This window comes from Callorhinus ursinus, unplaced genomic scaffold, assembly GCF_003265705.2.
Source record: "Callorhinus ursinus isolate GAN/ISIS: 27379988/994484 unplaced genomic scaffold, GSC_fseal_2.0 scaffold34, whole genome shotgun sequence".
Lineage (NCBI taxonomy): Eukaryota > Metazoa > Chordata > Mammalia > Carnivora > Otariidae > Callorhinus > Callorhinus ursinus.
In genome coordinates, this window is record NW_027397096.1 from 15,757,811 (window position 1) to 15,775,846 (window position 18,036).

Consider the following 18,036-nt stretch of genomic DNA (forward strand, 5'->3'; position numbering starts at 1 on the left):
GAATGAGAGATAGAAAGCACGAGAGAGAAGAGGGTCAGAGGGAGAAGCAGACTCCCTGTGGAGCAGGGAGCCCGATGCGGGACTCAATCCCGGGACTCCAGGATCATGACCTGAGCCGAAGGCAGTCGCTTAACCAACTGAGCCACCCAGGCGCCCTTGGTTTTGCTTTCAAGGCTAAGACAAAATGTAATAATAGCCCTATAAGAAAGTTGGTACTATTGTATCATCATTTTGCAAACAGGGAAACTGAGGCCCAGAGAGGTTAGGTATCTTGTCTAAGATCTTACAGCCAATAAACGGAGGAGGCAGGATTGATTCTGACTCCAAAGTCCATGCTCTTAGCAATTCTGCTATTATTCTGCCCGAGGGTACTTGGTCTGGCTGCCTGTCAGCTTCTTCCTAGACCTTGATTCTAAGGAGAAGATCTTGTCCTTGTTATGAGTTCTGGCACGTCCAGAGTCCCTGTTTCACAGGAGCTTGGTTGTGGGACTTTCTCATCATATTTGTACTGTGAAAAAAGATCTGAGGCAGTTTGGAAGAGGAGCAGTTGTAAGACAAAGCATATTAGAAACAGGAACTCTAGTCATTCTTGACAGCTGGGTAGACAGATACATTCAGCAAAGGGAACACTTCTGACTGGGACAAGATTGCTCTTCAGGCTGTGATGTGAATTAGGGACCTTCACACTTCAGCCTGCCTGTCACTAGACAGAAAAGAAAGCATGACCCTTCTCCTATTCCCCACTGGCTGTTACCATGACAGGTATGTCTCTGATTGCTAAAGAGTGGCCGATTCTATTACAGTGATAATATATAACAGGGTGGAAGCAACCTTTCAAGTCCTGTGCATTTAAAAAAAATATATTCAGTTGTTCAGTGAAAAGTTTTGAAAAGTCAGTGGTGACTTCACAGCAGGAAGAAGACTGATTTTTGAAGTTTAAAAGGATGTTTATAAGAAAGAAGGTGAAAAGACAATTAATTTTGATTCTATAGTTCAATAAACACTTTGGGTGATCTACTTGGTGCCTACGTATCCTGTGAGAGACCCTGGGACTTCAGAGGTGAGTAAGACACCCTCATCGGGTGACCTGCCGTCTTGGTTTGCCTGGGACTGAGTAGGTTCCCGGGATACAGGACTTTCAGTGCTCAAACTGGGAAAATCCCAGGCAAATTGAAACAAGTTGATTACCCTACCTGTATCCCAGCGAGCTCTCAGGATAATGAGGAAGATAGTTAAGCAAGCGTATATATGTATGAAATAGTGTGATATGTAAAATCAGGAATAATGATAATGGCTTTTACTTCTATAGCACTTTCTGAGTCAGGCACTATTTAGAATAATGTCTTTATGTGCACCAGCTCTCTGAATCCCATAATAGCCTTGTGAGGTAAGGACTACTATTATCCCCACCTTATATAGTAAGGAATTGAGGTACTACTAAGGGGGCAGTTCTGGGATTCAAACGCAGGCAATTTGGATCTGAGAGCTGATCTGAGAGCTTAGCCTCTCCACAGTGCTCTCAAATGTTTAAGGCAAGAAGTAGCATAGAGGGGTGAGTGATAGGAGGTGTCATGGGAAAAGAGGGTATGGGGGAACGAGTTAGAGATGGTGATGACTGAACAAGATTTTGAACAATGTATGAGGAGTCAACCAGCAGGAAGGAAAGGAAAGGCCGTTCCAGGCATAAGAGCTCAGCTTAGGACATGTCACAGTGTTGCTGGTCAGTTGATGTCCATAGGGGCCCTAATGGAATCCTTTAGGGCTCTGACACTTCCAAAGGATATTTCATCCATCACACTAGGACCTTGGGAAAGAAGCCTGGAGAGAGAGCAGGGCCAGACCAGCAAGGCTTTGCATATCATGATGAGGGACAATAGATTTCAACCTGTTTATAACAGGGAAGCACTAGAGAAAGGCTGAGATTTGCATTTTTAGAAAATCACTGTGGTAGTATCCATAGGGTGGTTTGAAGGGGACCTGTGACAGGGGACAACCAAGTATAATGCCCTTGAAAAAGTCCCCATGAGAGCTGGTGACTTCAACTCCAGCATGTGACAATGGGGATGATGGAGAGGGTTGGGTAGATTAAAAAGAGGGAGGAAGCAAGATGGACCAAACTTGGTTAGTGATCAGATGGAGGGACCTGAGGAGTTAGGAAACCTGAGGATAGCTTTTATTAGCTCTGCTTCGTTGACTAGGTGCTGACTGGTTCCACCAATAATTAAGAAAAGGGAGGGGGGATGCAGGAGGAAGAGTGGATCTAAAAGGGGAAAGATAGTGAGTTCAGCTTTCCACATGTGACTCTCAATGGCCTAGAGGAAATCTAGATGGTATCGTCTAATCCAAGCATCCTATAAAAAGAAGGAAACAGCTTGTCCTAAAAGGCTACTTAGTTTTCTGATCAAGAATGAAATGATAAAGGGGCACCTGAGTAGCTCAGTGGGTTGAGCGTCCGACTCTTGGTTTCTGCTCAGGGTGGTGAGATCAAGCCCCACATGGGGCTTTGCACCAGGTCTGCTTGAGATTCTCTTTTCCCACTCCCTCTGCCCCTTCCCCCCACCCTCTGGCTAGCATGTGCACACTCTCTCTCAAATAAATAAATAGATCTTAAAAAAAAGGAGTGAAGTGATCATTACAAGAGAGTTCTTAGAGACAGGTATGAAATAAATAGAAAGCAGAAGAATTACTATAGCATTAAGGCAACATCCTTTGGGTTTCCCCTGAGGAAGAAAATACTTACTACATTTATTTATGATAAACTGCGAGTGTCTTAATTTGTTATTCCTCCTAAGAATATTTGTTTTATAAAAGACAGCAATATTTAACTGAATCCCTGATGAAAGAATTTCAGGTACCTAATCCTAGAGATGGGACAATTCTTTTGGCCAATGAATCTTCTAGAATTCCTCAAATAAATCATAGTACATTTACAGCTTCTAATTCCATGTGCATGGGTATGGGGGTAATTTGAACATAAATTCTATGCGTGGTTTCTACTGATCCTTGAACTAACTCCTCCAAAATGTTCATATCAAAACACTTAAGATCCTCAGTATCTTGGCATCATGAGTACAGAAAGTCTATTACTGATCAGTACTGATACAAATTATTTACATGACCTATTTATTTGAAGTGGTTTTGTAAAATGCCATTTTTCAGCTCTATCCTCCCCTTCTAATCCCCCGAGTGTGATCATGCTTCCTTCAGAGTGCCCTGTATCCCCCCGATGGGGAAGGTGTGTATATCTCCTCACCCCCACATAAACCTTCATCCATAGGTTTCTGATGCATGGTCTCCGGATTAACGTGTATGAACAATGATCTTGATTACCTATTGCATCTTTAATTGGAAAGTTTTAAGTAGTATCTCATGGATAAATTAATTGAGCTTAGCAGTTTTCTTTGAAACAATCAGGAAGGGGAGAAAATGGAAAAATGGAGATCCAGGGAGAGTAAGGGAATTTCCTAAAGACACACAGTCTGGGAATGAGCAAAAGTGCCCTGCTATCCTGATATCTCTAACCATTAGGCAATTCCATCTCCTTCCCGTTAGAATGCCATCATTTGTGAAATAGCCAAATGACATGGGAGAATGACGCTGCTCTTATGATTGAGTGGCCTGGGATCCTTTCTACTCTGCAAAACTTTGCCCATCTCTCAGATTTCCTAACTGGTTTTTATTTAGAGAAGCATGCTGTTTACTATTCTACCATCACCCATCTTTGTCAGCACCCAACGCCACAACTTCATCTGAATGGCCAGTGATACACTGCAGATAGAGTGCACCAAAGATAGTAGACTCTGTATGACATTTATATGGATTCTGAACCAACAAGAAATGGATTGGTGCTGCCAGAAAGCCTTGTAGTAGCCAGACAAAGAAAAGACGAGGAAGACGGGATAATGGTAGTGGTGGTGGGAAAAGCAATAGTTTTCTCCCTTCACCTTTCTCCTCTGCAGAGATTGGCTTGCATCTTATTTGGGACATGAAGAAATCAAGTGAGTACAGGGATTTTGTGTCCCAGCAGAGAAGCAAAATCAGACTTGATTATCAATGGTACTTCCAGTGGCCTTGGCAGGGCCGAAGATCAGCATGGATAACAAGACCGTTATGATATCCCACTTTGAACCTAGTATGCCCTGCCAACCATATATCTTCATAGAATAAAAAAAGGATGTAAGGCATATGGGTGCAATAGTCGTGGTGGATCAGGCAAGGGTCTGCATGCATGTCCACTGTGTGCCCTTAGCAGGTATCCTCGACATCACAGTCATGATGCTATTCATGGGCACGCTCACCCAGGATGGACAGAATGCTGGTATCCCACTCTGCATGTCCAGCTGGATTAAAGACAAGATGCCTGGGTTTATATTAAGGATTATCAGCATGATGGGATCCATCTTTACCTAATCCAACAGGTATTTTGTAGGTTCTCAGGAACCCGACTGGGAAATGATCTTATACGACAAAAGAATATCCTATTTTTCATAGCTCTTGATAATCAGTTAGGCAAACACATAATGTCCTCAAGCTTGTCGAAACAAAATGCCTAATTATCAGCACTGGGGCTTCCCCACCCCCATTCTCGCCTCTCCACATGGACGTGTATGTGCTTGCGTGCATTCTTCCTGGACTGCCTGCAGCTAACTTTGGAAGATGCAGATTTTTTTTATATCATTTAAACCACAGCAAAACACACACATTTAAAAAAATAATCCATGAATTAGAAAGCCCCACATTCATATGAAGAAAGACAACAATAAATTTTACTTACCAGTTTAGGTTGTTCGAGGCAGCAGACGAACAAGTTGTTGGTAACTGTCCAGCGCTTTCATTCAATAAATCACACTGGCTTTGCTTTCTCCTGTGGCTCAGCCTCTGCGCAAAGCAAGCGAACCTCCTTCCTATTCTGTGTAAAGAATAAAATGCGAACAGGATCACTACAGGCAAGAGCTGAAGTCCATGATCACTAAGCTACTCTTCCTGCAAAATAGAAGTGCAAATGATGCACAGGGAGGAAAGGGGAGAGGGAGACAGCGTGGCTCGGAATCTAGGTGTATTCTCAGGACTGTAGCCCTGAGAAGGCTTGATTTCTCAATCTCTTGTGCATGTAGTGAAAGGATGCCATGACTTCAGTGTATCTTTAGCCTATCGTATCGTGAGGTCCATTAGGAACGGCACGCAGGGACAACAAGCTTCACGGCAAACAAGCCTGAATCGGAACCGGCTGTCACTCAAGGATGAGCAGAGGGGCAGCAGGGCAGCCGGTTCGCTTTGCACTCTGTCAACTGCAGGCAAAGAAATATCATCTGGCAACCAAGAGCCCATCCAGCAATCTGTGACTGCAAATGATCGGCAGCTCTCCTGGGGCCAGACAGCCCCTTACTCCCACAGCTCCCCGGGACGAGAAGCACACAGGTGGCCACTGCATTCCCTCACCTAAGGCACGTGTGCAATCCTTTACAAGCTCCCAGCAAGAACTAAGAAAGCTCCCAATCCAGTCAGGGCTGCTCAAGCATTGCTAGGGTTTTCGTCTCAGTTTAGGTTCTGAGGAAGTAGTCAGCAGATCTGGGACTTAGGACACCAAGAGGCTCAGTCTTAGGAGGAAGATTCCAGTGCTCCTTTCATGCCGGCTACATATGGGTGCACCTGGCTCCTTTCAGGACGTTATGTCTTACATGACTAATGAAACACACAGAATGAATTTCCTAGAAAGCCGCTTATTTAGGCATTTTTCATGTTTCTCTCTGAAATAAAATGGCAAATGACCTTCACAGGCTGCTTTTATGTTAGGGAGACATTGCTGATGGAGAGCACATATTAAACCCTGTGCCGCCACCCCCCCCACCCCCACACACAGATATACACACACACGGACATCCCTAGCAACGGCATTAAAAATCTTTCTAAAGATCTCTTCAGATTCTCTCTCTGCCAAATGAAAGCTTAGCTGCTATGATGACTTCAGGAATAGTTTTGGACCCTTCTACTAGGCACTGACTCTGGTATGTTATTTATACCGAGAGCCAAATCAACTCCCAAATTTTGAATGCAACTCTGCAGCAAATCAGGAGAAAGTCTCTTGGTTATAAACAAGAGGGTGGAGTGTTAGTCTTTGGCCTGGTAATTAATTAGAATCCCGGGAATGGCATCTTGTGTTCCTGAAAATCTCCCCCCCACCTTCTAGAGACAGCATTTCACTCTGGTGGCTGACTCGTCCCAGACAAGTGTCTGCTCTGGAGTTGGGATCTGAGGCGAGACTCCGTGACTCATAAAACCTCCTAAAGGAGGGGCGCAGGTTAGCTTTTCACAATTGTCTTACTTTTTCTTTTCTCGTTCAAAAGGCAAAATCTCTCTTTGGAATATTTTTTTCCCCTCTCCCTCTTCTTAGACTTATCTGTCCTAACGAAACACTGCTATGAATAATCTAATTTGGCAATATTCACGCTTGAGGTTCAGAAGGCTATTTTTTCATCAAGGATTAAGAAAGAGGCAACCCTTTTGCAGCTTAAGCCTAAACGATTGCCAGGTAAAACTTTACCCTTATCTCTAAACAAACTTTGACTTTAATGCAGATTTACTTAAATTCCGTCTGCTGGGGAAAGCCAGGTGATGGAGTCATTCTACTAAGATTAGGGGCTGCCTCCACGGGGTCATGATTCAATCTACTGTGCAAACCTAAGGGGATGAAGCCTTAGCAACAGCGGCATCGCTTCCAGGAGCAAATGCCCAAGACTGAGTCATGTCATGCATCCCCTGTCCACGGCATTCATTTATCCATTCATTCCTCACTCTGCTCTTAAGAAAAGTACTTAAGTTTATTAAGTCCTTAGTCCGTGTGTCACATTGTGTTAAATATTTTAATGTTATCAAAAAGCTTATCAATGAGAATTAGCAAAATTCTCTGCAGCTAATTTCTCTGCCTACCTCTGTAGCCCAATTTCTTGCCCCCTTCCTACTCACCCTCCATGTTGCAGCCTTTTTAAATGTCTTTCAGATACTTGGACATGCCATACCATCTCTCAACTTCAGAATTCTCCATATGATATTCTTCAGCCCCAACACTCGGTCTTCTAACTCACGTACAGCACTAGAGTCTTGGCTTAAACATCATCTCTCCGTGATACTTTTCTGGCCCTTGGGTTGTTAGGCTCCCCGCTCTGCAGTCCTAGAGCACCTTCCACTTGCCCTTTGTGACATTCATCACATTTTGTTACACTTACTTGCTTTACATCAGCCATCTCTATTTTGCTATAAGAGTTTAAGTGCGAAGTTTTCTATTCACTGCTCTATTTCCAGTCTAGCAGAATTCCTGGCACAGAGAAGGCATTCAGTAAATATTTAGTGAGTATTTTGTTCAAGTGCTTAGCATGTATTTGTTGAACGAATGAATAAATCATTTCAAAGAATAATAGGGGCCTGAGAATTGAAAGGAACACTAAAGTTCACTTAGTACATCTAATTTTTCTTGCCAATTGGCCGTCCAGTGAAATCTCGCCTCCTCTGATTATTCCTTCTCGATTAATCTCAGTCCAGAGTGATCACACACTTATCTTGTACCCTGTCCCCCAGCGCTTTTACAGCATATTCTTGCTTTTTGTTCTCCAGCTGTTTCCTAGACGCGGTCTCCTCTCTATGGACTGGTATTCTCCATAACGCCTAGCATAAGCCTACAATTATTTGATGCTTGATTCATTCAATAGCAAACATTTGAACAGGGAGTTAAATGATCAGTTTTGGGTGCCTGGGTGGCTCAGTCAGTTAAGCACCTGCCTTCAGCTCACGTCATGATCCCAGGGTCGTGGGATGGAGCCCCGCATCGGGCTTCCTGCTCAGCAGACAGCCTGCTTCTTCCTTTCCCTCTCCTGCTCCGCCTGCTTGTGCTCTCTCTCTCTCTCTGTCATATAAATAAATAAAATCTTTAAAAGAAATGATCGGAGTCTTTCTTTAGGAAGATTACTCTGGAATTGAGGGAAGAATGGATTGCATCAGCCAGACCTAGAAAGGACTCTAATAATGACCTAAGCACAAAGATAGAATTTAAAAAACAGCTTTGCGCTTTCTTTCCCTCTGCCTCCCCCGCCCCGCCCTCCATATCAGAATACCCGTGTTCTCATCTGGAACACTGAGAATGTTTGCTCCACACTCAGCACTTCCCCTCCACCCAATTCCACCCCCACAGTTAGCTCACTTGCTAACTCATTGCTCATTATTTGTGAACATGTCTCACTGATTCAAGCTCCTTTGAAGACAGGGATTACATTTTAGTTAATTTGTATCTTCCTTCTCTAGCCCTTACAAGGCCTGGCCTGGTGTCTCAAGATAGTTCAGTGCTCGATCAATATTAAGAAAGAAAAACACCGCCTGGGTGGCTCAGTCGTTAGGCGTCTGGCTTTGGCTCAGGTCGTGATCCCAGGGTCCTGGGATCGAGCCCCGCATTGGGCTCCCTGCTCGGCGGGGGGCCTGCTTCTCCCTCTCCCACTCCCCCTGCTTGTGTTCCCTCTCTCGCTGTGTCTCTCTCTGTCAAATAAATAAAATCTTTAAAAAGAAAGAAAGAAAAGCACCTTATTTGTGCAAGGCGCTGGATAAAACACTATGGTGAGGAGGGGAACAAAGATGAGGAGGTATCTTTTCAAAGATAAAAGGGCTCTCCTTAGTGAGAGAGAATTAGTACTTCCTTCCGGGATGCCTCGGGAAGATTCACAGAAGTTTGCAGTTGCACTGCATCTGGCGGAATGAAGACCTCTAGAGGCTGAACAGAAGAGAAGGAAAGGGAGTCGATGCACAGAATTCCTAGAATGTTTAGGGAATGACAAATAATCCAGCTGGCTGGAGTACCTGTGGAGGGGAACATCTAATGGAATTGGGGCTGCAGAAATAGGCTGGGGTGGGACTGGGGTGTGCGTGGATGCGACGTTAGAGTCTGGACTTTTTCCTAGGGGTGACGGGGATTTGGGCAGGAGAACGGCAGCACCACAGATGAAGCTCCCTCCATTCTAGCCATCGAGGCCTGTGAACTGAAGTGGGGAGAGCTGGGAAGCGGGCAGATGTGGATGGCCAGGGCCTGTGGCAACAGCAATCAGGAGCTGACCGTGGGGCACAATCTGGAGGAGGACCTGTCAGCGGTGCCGCTGAGAGTGAGGGGAGACGGGAGAGGGAGTAAGAAAGAAGAAGATGCCTTTGAACGTTTTAACCTGCATGATGGCAGATGATGGCAACATCCATGGATGCTGGTGCGCAAACCCAGTGATAATGTAGGCGTTCGTGGCACAGTCTGAGCATCTTGCGAAGGCAGAGCCAGGAGCAGGAGGCTGAGTCCTTGCAGCCCCATGGAAAGTGCCTGGACTGCTCTGAAGAGGCCATTCAACAGCCGCTAAAGAAGTCAGTTCAGGCTGTGGCGGACCAACTACCCCTGGCAACACGCGGGGCCATCTGCAGGGGAATGAGCGCAGAGTCTCCCCAGAAAGAGGACTTCCCGATGCCGGGCTTCCTATCTCAGAGTTGTGGAGCTTGGTGGAAGGAAATAAAGCTGGGGATGAGGAGTCTGAGTCCTCAAGCTGCTTCTCAGTGGCTGAGTGACCTTGGGCAAGTTACTTTCTATCCACTAGGTCTCAGCTTTCCCACTTGGCAAGTGAGGGAGGGGGCCAGTTAACTTCAAAGGTCCCTTTTAGTGGACTCTCCTCTGATTTGTGAAGTGCCACGTTGAGAATTTCAGGATACTCCTGAAACGAGGCCAAAGCCCACCAACATCAGAGGCTAGCAATGTCCACTCTCCTGCGAAATCATGTCCGTATTTTGAAAACGTCCATATATCACCGAAAATGCATGTCTGCCCTGCGGTTAGTTCCATGTGGTTACTTTGTAAGACGTAAATTTAAATTGATCACTTTTTGATGACCTTTTTCTAACAATTTTTCACTCTTTTTTTTCAGCAAAGATTTTTTTTTAGGGGTGCCTTTTCATCGGAGTCTCAAAATTAAATTATGGGAAGAAAGCAGCAGTCCCTTACTGTGGTCAGCAAGAGTCTGGCCAGCCTACTTCCGCTCCCTAATCTCCTGACCTTCCTCAGGGTGCGGCTGCTCAGTAACGGCTCTGATTCTTTTTTCAAAAATAAAATGTGCTACTTATCAAAAGCTGCTAAAAAGGAGACAAAAAAAATAGGAAAAGAAAACTAACACCCCAGGGTGTATCTGAACATGCTTATTATGTGCGAAGTTGTTAGTAATGAATGTAAAACTCTTCCTCCTCCTCCCTCTCAATTACTAAGCCCCAAAGAAAAAAGGAAACAGGGGTGGGGGAGGGCAGTGGCTATTCAGTCCAAAGCAGACCTTTTCAAAAGGTGCAGACTGTTCATAGGAATGCTATTTCTTGATTATTTTGTTTTAAGCACCAGCTGACCTTTCAGACTAAAAGTAAAGGTCCCAAAATATCCTGAGAAACTCTCTCTTGGGGTTCCCCCCCCAGCCTAAGTCTTGGAGACTAGACTCATGACATTCAGAAAGACTCTTCAAAAAGAGATGGGCCATGTGACTTCTGCTGTGATTTGATGACAGAGTGTTTATCTGAACTAATCATGTGAGCTTTTCCAGTGTTGCATTTTTGAGAAATGGGATTCTCTTAAGGAGGTTACAAACACTTCCCTGAAAGCTTTCCAAGAACGGCTTCATGCCGCCTCTCAAGCGGCCTCTAGCCGGGCTATAGACCCGATGTGATAATCAGGGTCCGAGCTTCTGAAAAGTCTTCTTGTTCTGGCTGCCACCCTCCTTTCAGTCATCATAAGAATTCTCAAACTATGAATCCCCTATTGTCTGTGTGAGCCCAGGATCCCCCACACCATGCCGAGGAAGGAATGTGAACCTCCTAGGTCTGGTCCTAAGCCTCAACCCTGTCCAGCAGGTCACAAAGCCCCATTTATACTCGGTTCCAAAGTTTTATCATAATTCTTTATCTGCTCAGCCCCATATATCCTCTCAGGCAGTCAGGAGACGTTTGGTAATGAAGCCCATTTATCCTCATTTTCTCAATTGGCACACTTAAAGTTCTAATATTTATGTTCACACTGTCCTAATTTTGAACGTCAAAGATACTATGCAAGACAAGTAGCATTGCCAAAGGATAACTGAAACTCACAGAAGAGTTTACCAGAGTCTGATGCACGACGTGCTTTGTCGTATTACCAATCATTGCATCACCAATAGTTAATTTTAATAGCGCAGTGGAAACATAGTAACTACAAAAGCTGCCATTTACCCAACACCTCCCTCCCATGTGGCGTGCAGCGACGTCACTGCGTTCTCACGCTCTGCGAAGAGGAGTATCCACTTTTTACTGGCGAGGAAACTAAGGCTCAGAGAGATTAATAAACTGATTTCTGTGCATTCAGGGGCTGAGCTGAGACTCAAACTCAGATCTCTGACTGCAAAGCTCATGGCATTTGTACCTCTCTCCTTTGCCTCTTCCCAGAAATACAATTTGTGAGTCGTTTTAAATTAGTATAACGCAGCTAGTTTTCATCACAAATACCTGAAGAATTCTGAACTCAGGGCTGTTAAAAGGTTTTGGCCAACTGCATATGGAGATCTGTTCTGATAAGTATTTGTACCATGTCAGGTCAGAGTAGGAATTTGTGGTATATGGTTCACCTATCAATAGGTGGCAGTATTCACCTAAATCTCTCCAAGAGGAATTAGCACAGGTCACTTCTCCTTACAACCATCCCCAAGGCCATCTACATTCTTTGATGCACTGGATTTTATCATAAAGAATAGCATTTACAATAATTGATCTGCTAACTGGATCTTCACTTTGCCTTTGGAGAGTGCGATCTGGACTGTAGTGGGTTGTTTGGGGGGGTGAGGCGCCATCACAGAGACCTCAGGGCCCCTCTCCATTCACATTCATTTTGGCCATTTCTTTGGGGGAGGTCTTTTGTTTGCAACAGGAAGCCAAAGATGATTTGTGCGTCTTCACCTACTTTAAGAATGTTATGCAGAATTTCTGAATAATTTAAAAATGAAATTATTAATGCCCTAGGATTTGGTAATTCAGGCGTTCATAATTCAGAGAAAGTTTGCTCAGATCAGGATGATAAAGCAACCGGCAGGCCTCATGGTTTCAACGTGGTTTCAAAACCTATGTACATGTACACGCACCCAGCAAACCATACGAATCTTCACGAGGATGCATGAAAACTGGGTCTATAAAGTAAGTAAGTGCTCAATACGCAAGTCAAAGTGGTCAAGTTGATGAGTCAGAGGACCGAAGCATAAATGAGCTAGATTTCAGGCAGACTCTTCTCTTCTTCCTATTCCTATCTAGCCTCTTCTTCCTTCTCTTTTTTCTGTAAAGAAAATCTTCGTATCAAAAATATCTTTAGTTAAAAGTATTAGCACAGAATCTGTCTCTATTTTCCAGCTGCTAATAAGAGTCTTCCTGGTAGGATTTAGTTTTACAAAGTCAAGAAAACAAGTGTGGTGGTCAATAAAAGGATAAACTGAGAGATTCTTAGGCCTACTTGTATGTTGACTTCCCCATATTCATTTGGGATACCCGGAACTCACTGTCATAAATGATGGCTGAGAAGCGCTGAGAAATTAGATAGGATGAGGAGTCGTGACTCTCAGAAATTAAGAAGCTGACTCAAGTAAGATTCTCAGGAGACCAGATTCTCTCAGAAGAATTCAGATTGGCTGGTGGATGAAGGTGGAAGTCTTGAAAGACGGCATCTTAACTCTTTCTCTTTCATGTTCCCAAATGGAATGAGTGTGTTTCTCTCCTCTCTCCGTAGCATTTGTAATTAACGTTAGCGTGCTCTGCACAGTCTACCTTCACTAGAATTACTTGGGGCCCCACTTCCCTTACTGGATTGAGATCTCCAGAAGAGCAGGACTCAGGCCTCCCTAACGTTTGAATTTGCCTCTTACCTCAAGGACCTGGGCCCTGTGTATGGTAGATGATGTGCAACACATATAGGGTTAGTTGAACTGAATTGAAGAGAATGCAGATGAACACATTTTATACTTCTGTTCCTAGGTGTCAAGAAAAATCACAGCTCAGGTATTGGAAACCATGCATGGGTCACATTTCTTGTCATCTGGTTCTTCCATTTTAAGACAGCAATGGTAAGTGACTGTATGCATATCATGCCAAAGCCCCGGAACCATTAACTAACTAATTTTATATCCTTGGAAAGACCACCTTAATTTGTAGGATGCCCTGGCCACACGAAGGTTAAATGCAGAGGTAGGCAAAAAAGCCATTAGAAGGGACATTAAGTGACCCGTATCTAGTGGATTGGTCTAATCACTAATGTTTCCTGCTTTTGTGGTTTAGAGACCCAACCTGCACTGAAAAGCCCAACACTACAATCCTGTTTCCTAATGGTAGCTATCATTGTTTCCCATATTAGGGCATAGCTAAGCGCAAGGGGAGACATTCATCTTCAAAAGCTTACAAAATTACATTCAACCCATTAGGCATATCAGGAGCTATTGCCATGCTTGGGAAATGAATTACCAGCGGAATATCACAGGCATAACGAAGTTGTCAGCAGCAACAGTGCAGCCGTAGATCACCTGATTACGTGTGGACTGTGCTGGCCATTCAGGGACACACCAGGAAGGAAACAGTTGTCATACTGTCCACCACATTCTCAGCCCTGCCCCCAGCCGTGGTAATAAACCTGATATCCCTAGAAGCACATGGAAAACAACAATAACAGCAACAAACCACAAAGAGCATCCTCATATTCCTGGCATGGCTGGAGTCTCTCCCTCCCTGGGGCTCCAATCTGTCATCTTCTCTAAAAAAAATGACCATGACAAGGAGTGTAAGTTTAGATTCTGGCCCTCCAAACAAACATTTCACAATGGGCTTCCTTGGCCTCTGTTAACCTCAAAAAAAACAGCAGTCCAGCAAGAAAGCTTTCACTACGTGGGTGGGATTTACACCTCTCCTGTGAGTCAAAGGTGGAGGCAGGCTGAGTTGTTCCTTTCTGCAGAAAGGTCTGCCTGAGCAGGTTGATAGGTAGTGTCTCTTGACATCAACTGGAATGTTCTCAATGACTCTCCTGACTTTTTTTTAAACCCCAAACCCGAAAAACCCACAGAAAAACAACAAAAACCAAACAATGTGAAGTTTCTCCTCTCATAATTGAGCAGGTTAAACTAGATGACTTTGAGGCAAGGCTCAGCTCTAACATGCTCTGATACCAAGAGGCTACTATAGAACTTAGCACATAAAAGAGTATCTGTCACAAAGACAAAATGCTTTATTTCTACCCAGCGACTCTTGGTTTGTATTGGAAATAAGTTCTGATACTTCAGAACCAACAGATATGAACTTTCCCTACAGTGCAATAAAATTGGCTTTAAGCAGGTATTATCAGGAATGCTTGCTTTTAAAAATGAAAAAGAATGTAAATGTATCTCACTCATTAATAGAACCCTGTATCTATTCAGATTTTCTTTGGATAAAACCAACAAGATGTTTCTGTTGGAGGGGCTGGTGCTCTTTACATGCTCACCATATTGCACAGGAGCGTGCAATATGCTTGCTTTAAAAATGAAAAAGAATGTAAATGTATCTCACTCACTAAGAGAACCCTGTATCTATTCAGATTTTCTTTGGATAAAACCAACAAGATGTTTCTGTTGGAGGGGTTGGTGCTCTTTACATGCTCACCATATTGCACCGGAGCGTTGGATCCTCTGATTACCCAAGGTGGCTCCATGCAGTGGGGAGTGATTTGCATGAGTAATCTGGGTAGTTTTGGTGGTGAGGCAAGCCACAGAGCAAATTCTCCTCTCTCCACCCTCGTTTGTTTTTGTCTCCAGAGCACCAACCACAATGGGTTTCCATAAATTCATCCGGGGATACTTCTGCTTGGAGGTTAAGTCCAGGTTTAAGTTGGATTCTAGACCCCTAAGACCAAATTTCAGAGAAGGTCCCCTGACCCTTGGTTAACTGATAAATAAATCTCAAGAGGTCTTCCCTCTTTTCCAGGTTTTCTTTCTCCATTTACTGTGCAGCCCGAGAGTCCCTTAGATGACCCCTGTGTGCTTAGGATCCAGCCTCCTGCAACTGCTCACCTGCCCAGCCCCACAAGAAACACCTAATCCGTTTGACAAACGGTTTACGTCCGTGAATTCATGACACCAAATCTTAGTAGAGAAGAGAAAATTCTTCATAATCACAGTGAGAATTCAAAATGCTGAGGTAAAGAAGTGAGGACATTCATTGTATTTGCACCTTCAAACATAGGGATGAGGACCTACAGCCGTGTGATAGGACCCAGCAGTTATAAAGGGAGTCTACCCTGTCACTTAAAAACTGGACTGCAAATGCCACTTCACCCATTGGAATTACTCTCCGCCGAAAGGGAAAACTTCCCCTTTCTCCTGAAAATGCCAGATCAGGTTTGCCGTACAAATGTCAGGAGCATACGACCTAAAGCACACAACAGCAAAAAGGTATTTAATGAACTAGAGAAGAAAGAAAAACAGAGGAAGAAATAAAAGGAAAGTGAAGGAGGTTGTAACAGTATTTTTTAAAGAAGGCTTTCAAGATTCATCTCGTTAACTTTTAGCCTCCTCTCTCTTCTTCCTCCTTCCCGTGCAGACGTGGGCGCAGCCCCTTTATTTCTGGCCTCGTTCTCCTGTCTTCAGACTTCTGTCCCAACTTTCTTTTCTTCACTCTGTCCCAGAGTCTGAGCCCCCATGACAGCAGACCTATGAGGGGTTGAATGGGGTGCTCTGGCCACTTTGTAAGATTGCTCCGCACAGCTTTTTCAAGGACCACATATGCCAAGTACTCAAAGTAATTCTTTGGCATTGTCAGACCGACCGGATGCACCTCGCAGGAGAGCAAGGCATTGAATGGAATTAAAGGCTCAATGGCTTATTCACTTCATTCATTATTTGGGGGAAAATCCAAGACTCTGCTCAGAGAGGATTAAAAGGACTGTAACAGGCGCCTTCCATCAGGGCTGCCAATCTCGCTAGGTCAGCCTCCTTTTGGTTTGAAAGGAGGTCACAAAGTCTCACTTATTTCTTCATTCCTCCACATTCAAATTCAGTGTATCAAATACAACCAGAGCTAGTTATTCCTAAGTGATTTACCTGCAACATCAAGGAAAGGTAGAGATTTTCCATGACAGTCCAACTCCAAAATGCATTTCCTTCTCAAATTAAAACACACCCCCCCCCCACTACATATTCCCCATCTTCTCTGGATGCATAAGTGAGAAAATCAAGTGCTTAGGAGCATTTACACTTCATCAGTCAAATATGAATTTAGTGCAACGCGGCATACGGACAGGAGAAATTGTGGCTATTTAAACTGATTAAGTCAAAACCACATAGGATGAAGAGAGTTCCGTGCAGCCTAGTGAAACACACTTGCCCCAGACCAAGAAGAGTTTATTTTGAGCTTGGCAGCACTGAGTAGTTGGGACGAGTAGATTCCTGCCTGAGATGGCATCAGGTGTCACACCAAGACCCCACGCTTACAATGAAATGATTCTGAGTTCTGCCTGAAAAAGAATCACTGCCACTTTCAGGTAGCCTAAAATCATTCCCCTCTTCCTTTGTCCACACCTATACCTTTTTCTGCCACACCTCTCTGTCCCACTTCCTTTCCTTCACTCTGTCCCAGAGCCTGAATCCCTTTTTAGTGAATCCCTTTTCTCTGGGATCCACTGTAGGAAAAAAACTAAGATATTGGCAATGAAATGCCAATTAGGGTCAAGAGATGCGGACAGAAGGCTTGGGTTTGCTACTTGTTAGGAGTGAATCTTTGGCAGGTCACTTGACTTCTGAGTTTCAATTTTCTCATCTATATAATGGAATGAATAGTAGTCACCCTGCCAAAGACCTGAACAGATACATTACAACAGAAGACTTTAAAATGGCCCCATAAGCACATGAAAAGGTGCTCAACTCGATTAGTCATCAGAGAATTGCAAAATAAAACCACAGTGAGATACCAATGTATGCCCCCTTGGAATGGCTACCATCAAAGGTTGGTGAGGATGTGGAACAACTGGAATGCATGGGAGTGTGAAATGGTATAAGAACTTTCGAGAACGGTTTGGCACTTTTTTATAAAATTAAATATCATGTGCCTTATGATTTAGCAGTTCTTTCTTGGGTTTTGCCCAAAAGCGAGGAAAAGAAATACCCACAAAAAGACTTGTAAGAATATTTATAGCAGCTTTGGTCAAAACAGCCAATCTGGAAATAGTTCAAATGTCATTAATAGGATAACAGATTAGCAAACTGTGGTGTAGTCAGTATATGGAATAGTACTAGACAATAAAAAGGAATGAACTATGGAGCCACATAACAAGGTGACTGAATGAATCTTAAAAACAACTGCCCCCCCACCACATTATATGGAACAAAAGAAGCCAGACACAATAGAATACTTACATGACTGCATTTCTGTGAAGAAATTTGGCAAACTGATCACAATAGGGATAGAAATCAAAACAGTGGTGACCTAGGCCTGGGTGTGGGGATATCTGATCGGACAGTGGTAGAAGAGAACCACCAGGCATGTTGGAAATGTTCTATATTTGATTGAGGTGTTAGGTGGGTGTATTCAATTATTGAAACACATCTAGCCAAACTCTTAAAATCTATTCATTTTATTGTATGTCAATTTAAAGAAAAAAATGTCTGCTCTAGCTACCTTACAGAGATGTTGGAAGATTGAACAAGAAACAAAGGCAAATGGAAAATGCCCTGTAAATCTTCGTTGTTGCCGTCTGATCGATAAAAGCACACTCAGACTAGGTTATGGGCAGGCATATGGAGACATACATCTGGAGGCCAAGTGCAGATCCCAGGATGCGAACCCAGGCTGCAGCCCAAGGACTAAGAGCCATCCTTTTCCTACCTCAAGGCCAGGGCTGCTCCTAGCCCCTGTGGTGCCTCCGTAAGAAATAAGAAGAGCAAACCTTCTCCTTTCCCCTCACTATGGCACACTGCCTAAGGAGCAGAGACTGGTGGAATATTAGGAACTTTTTACCCTTTG

The 18,036-nt window shown here is 43.9% G+C and overlaps 1 protein-coding gene across 1 annotated transcript in view; it reads right to left on the reverse strand.

Moving 5' to 3' along the window:
• Positions 1 to 18,036, reverse strand: part of ANKFN1 (ankyrin repeat and fibronectin type III domain containing 1) — a 322,582-nt gene that overhangs the window by 158,764 nt on the left and 145,782 nt on the right. The window contains exon 3 of the mRNA XM_025851318.2: positions 4,775 to 4,909. Coding sequence (XP_025707103.2) covers positions 4,775 to 4,909 — 135 coding nt within the window. The remainder of the gene's footprint in view (positions 1 to 4,774; positions 4,910 to 18,036) is intronic.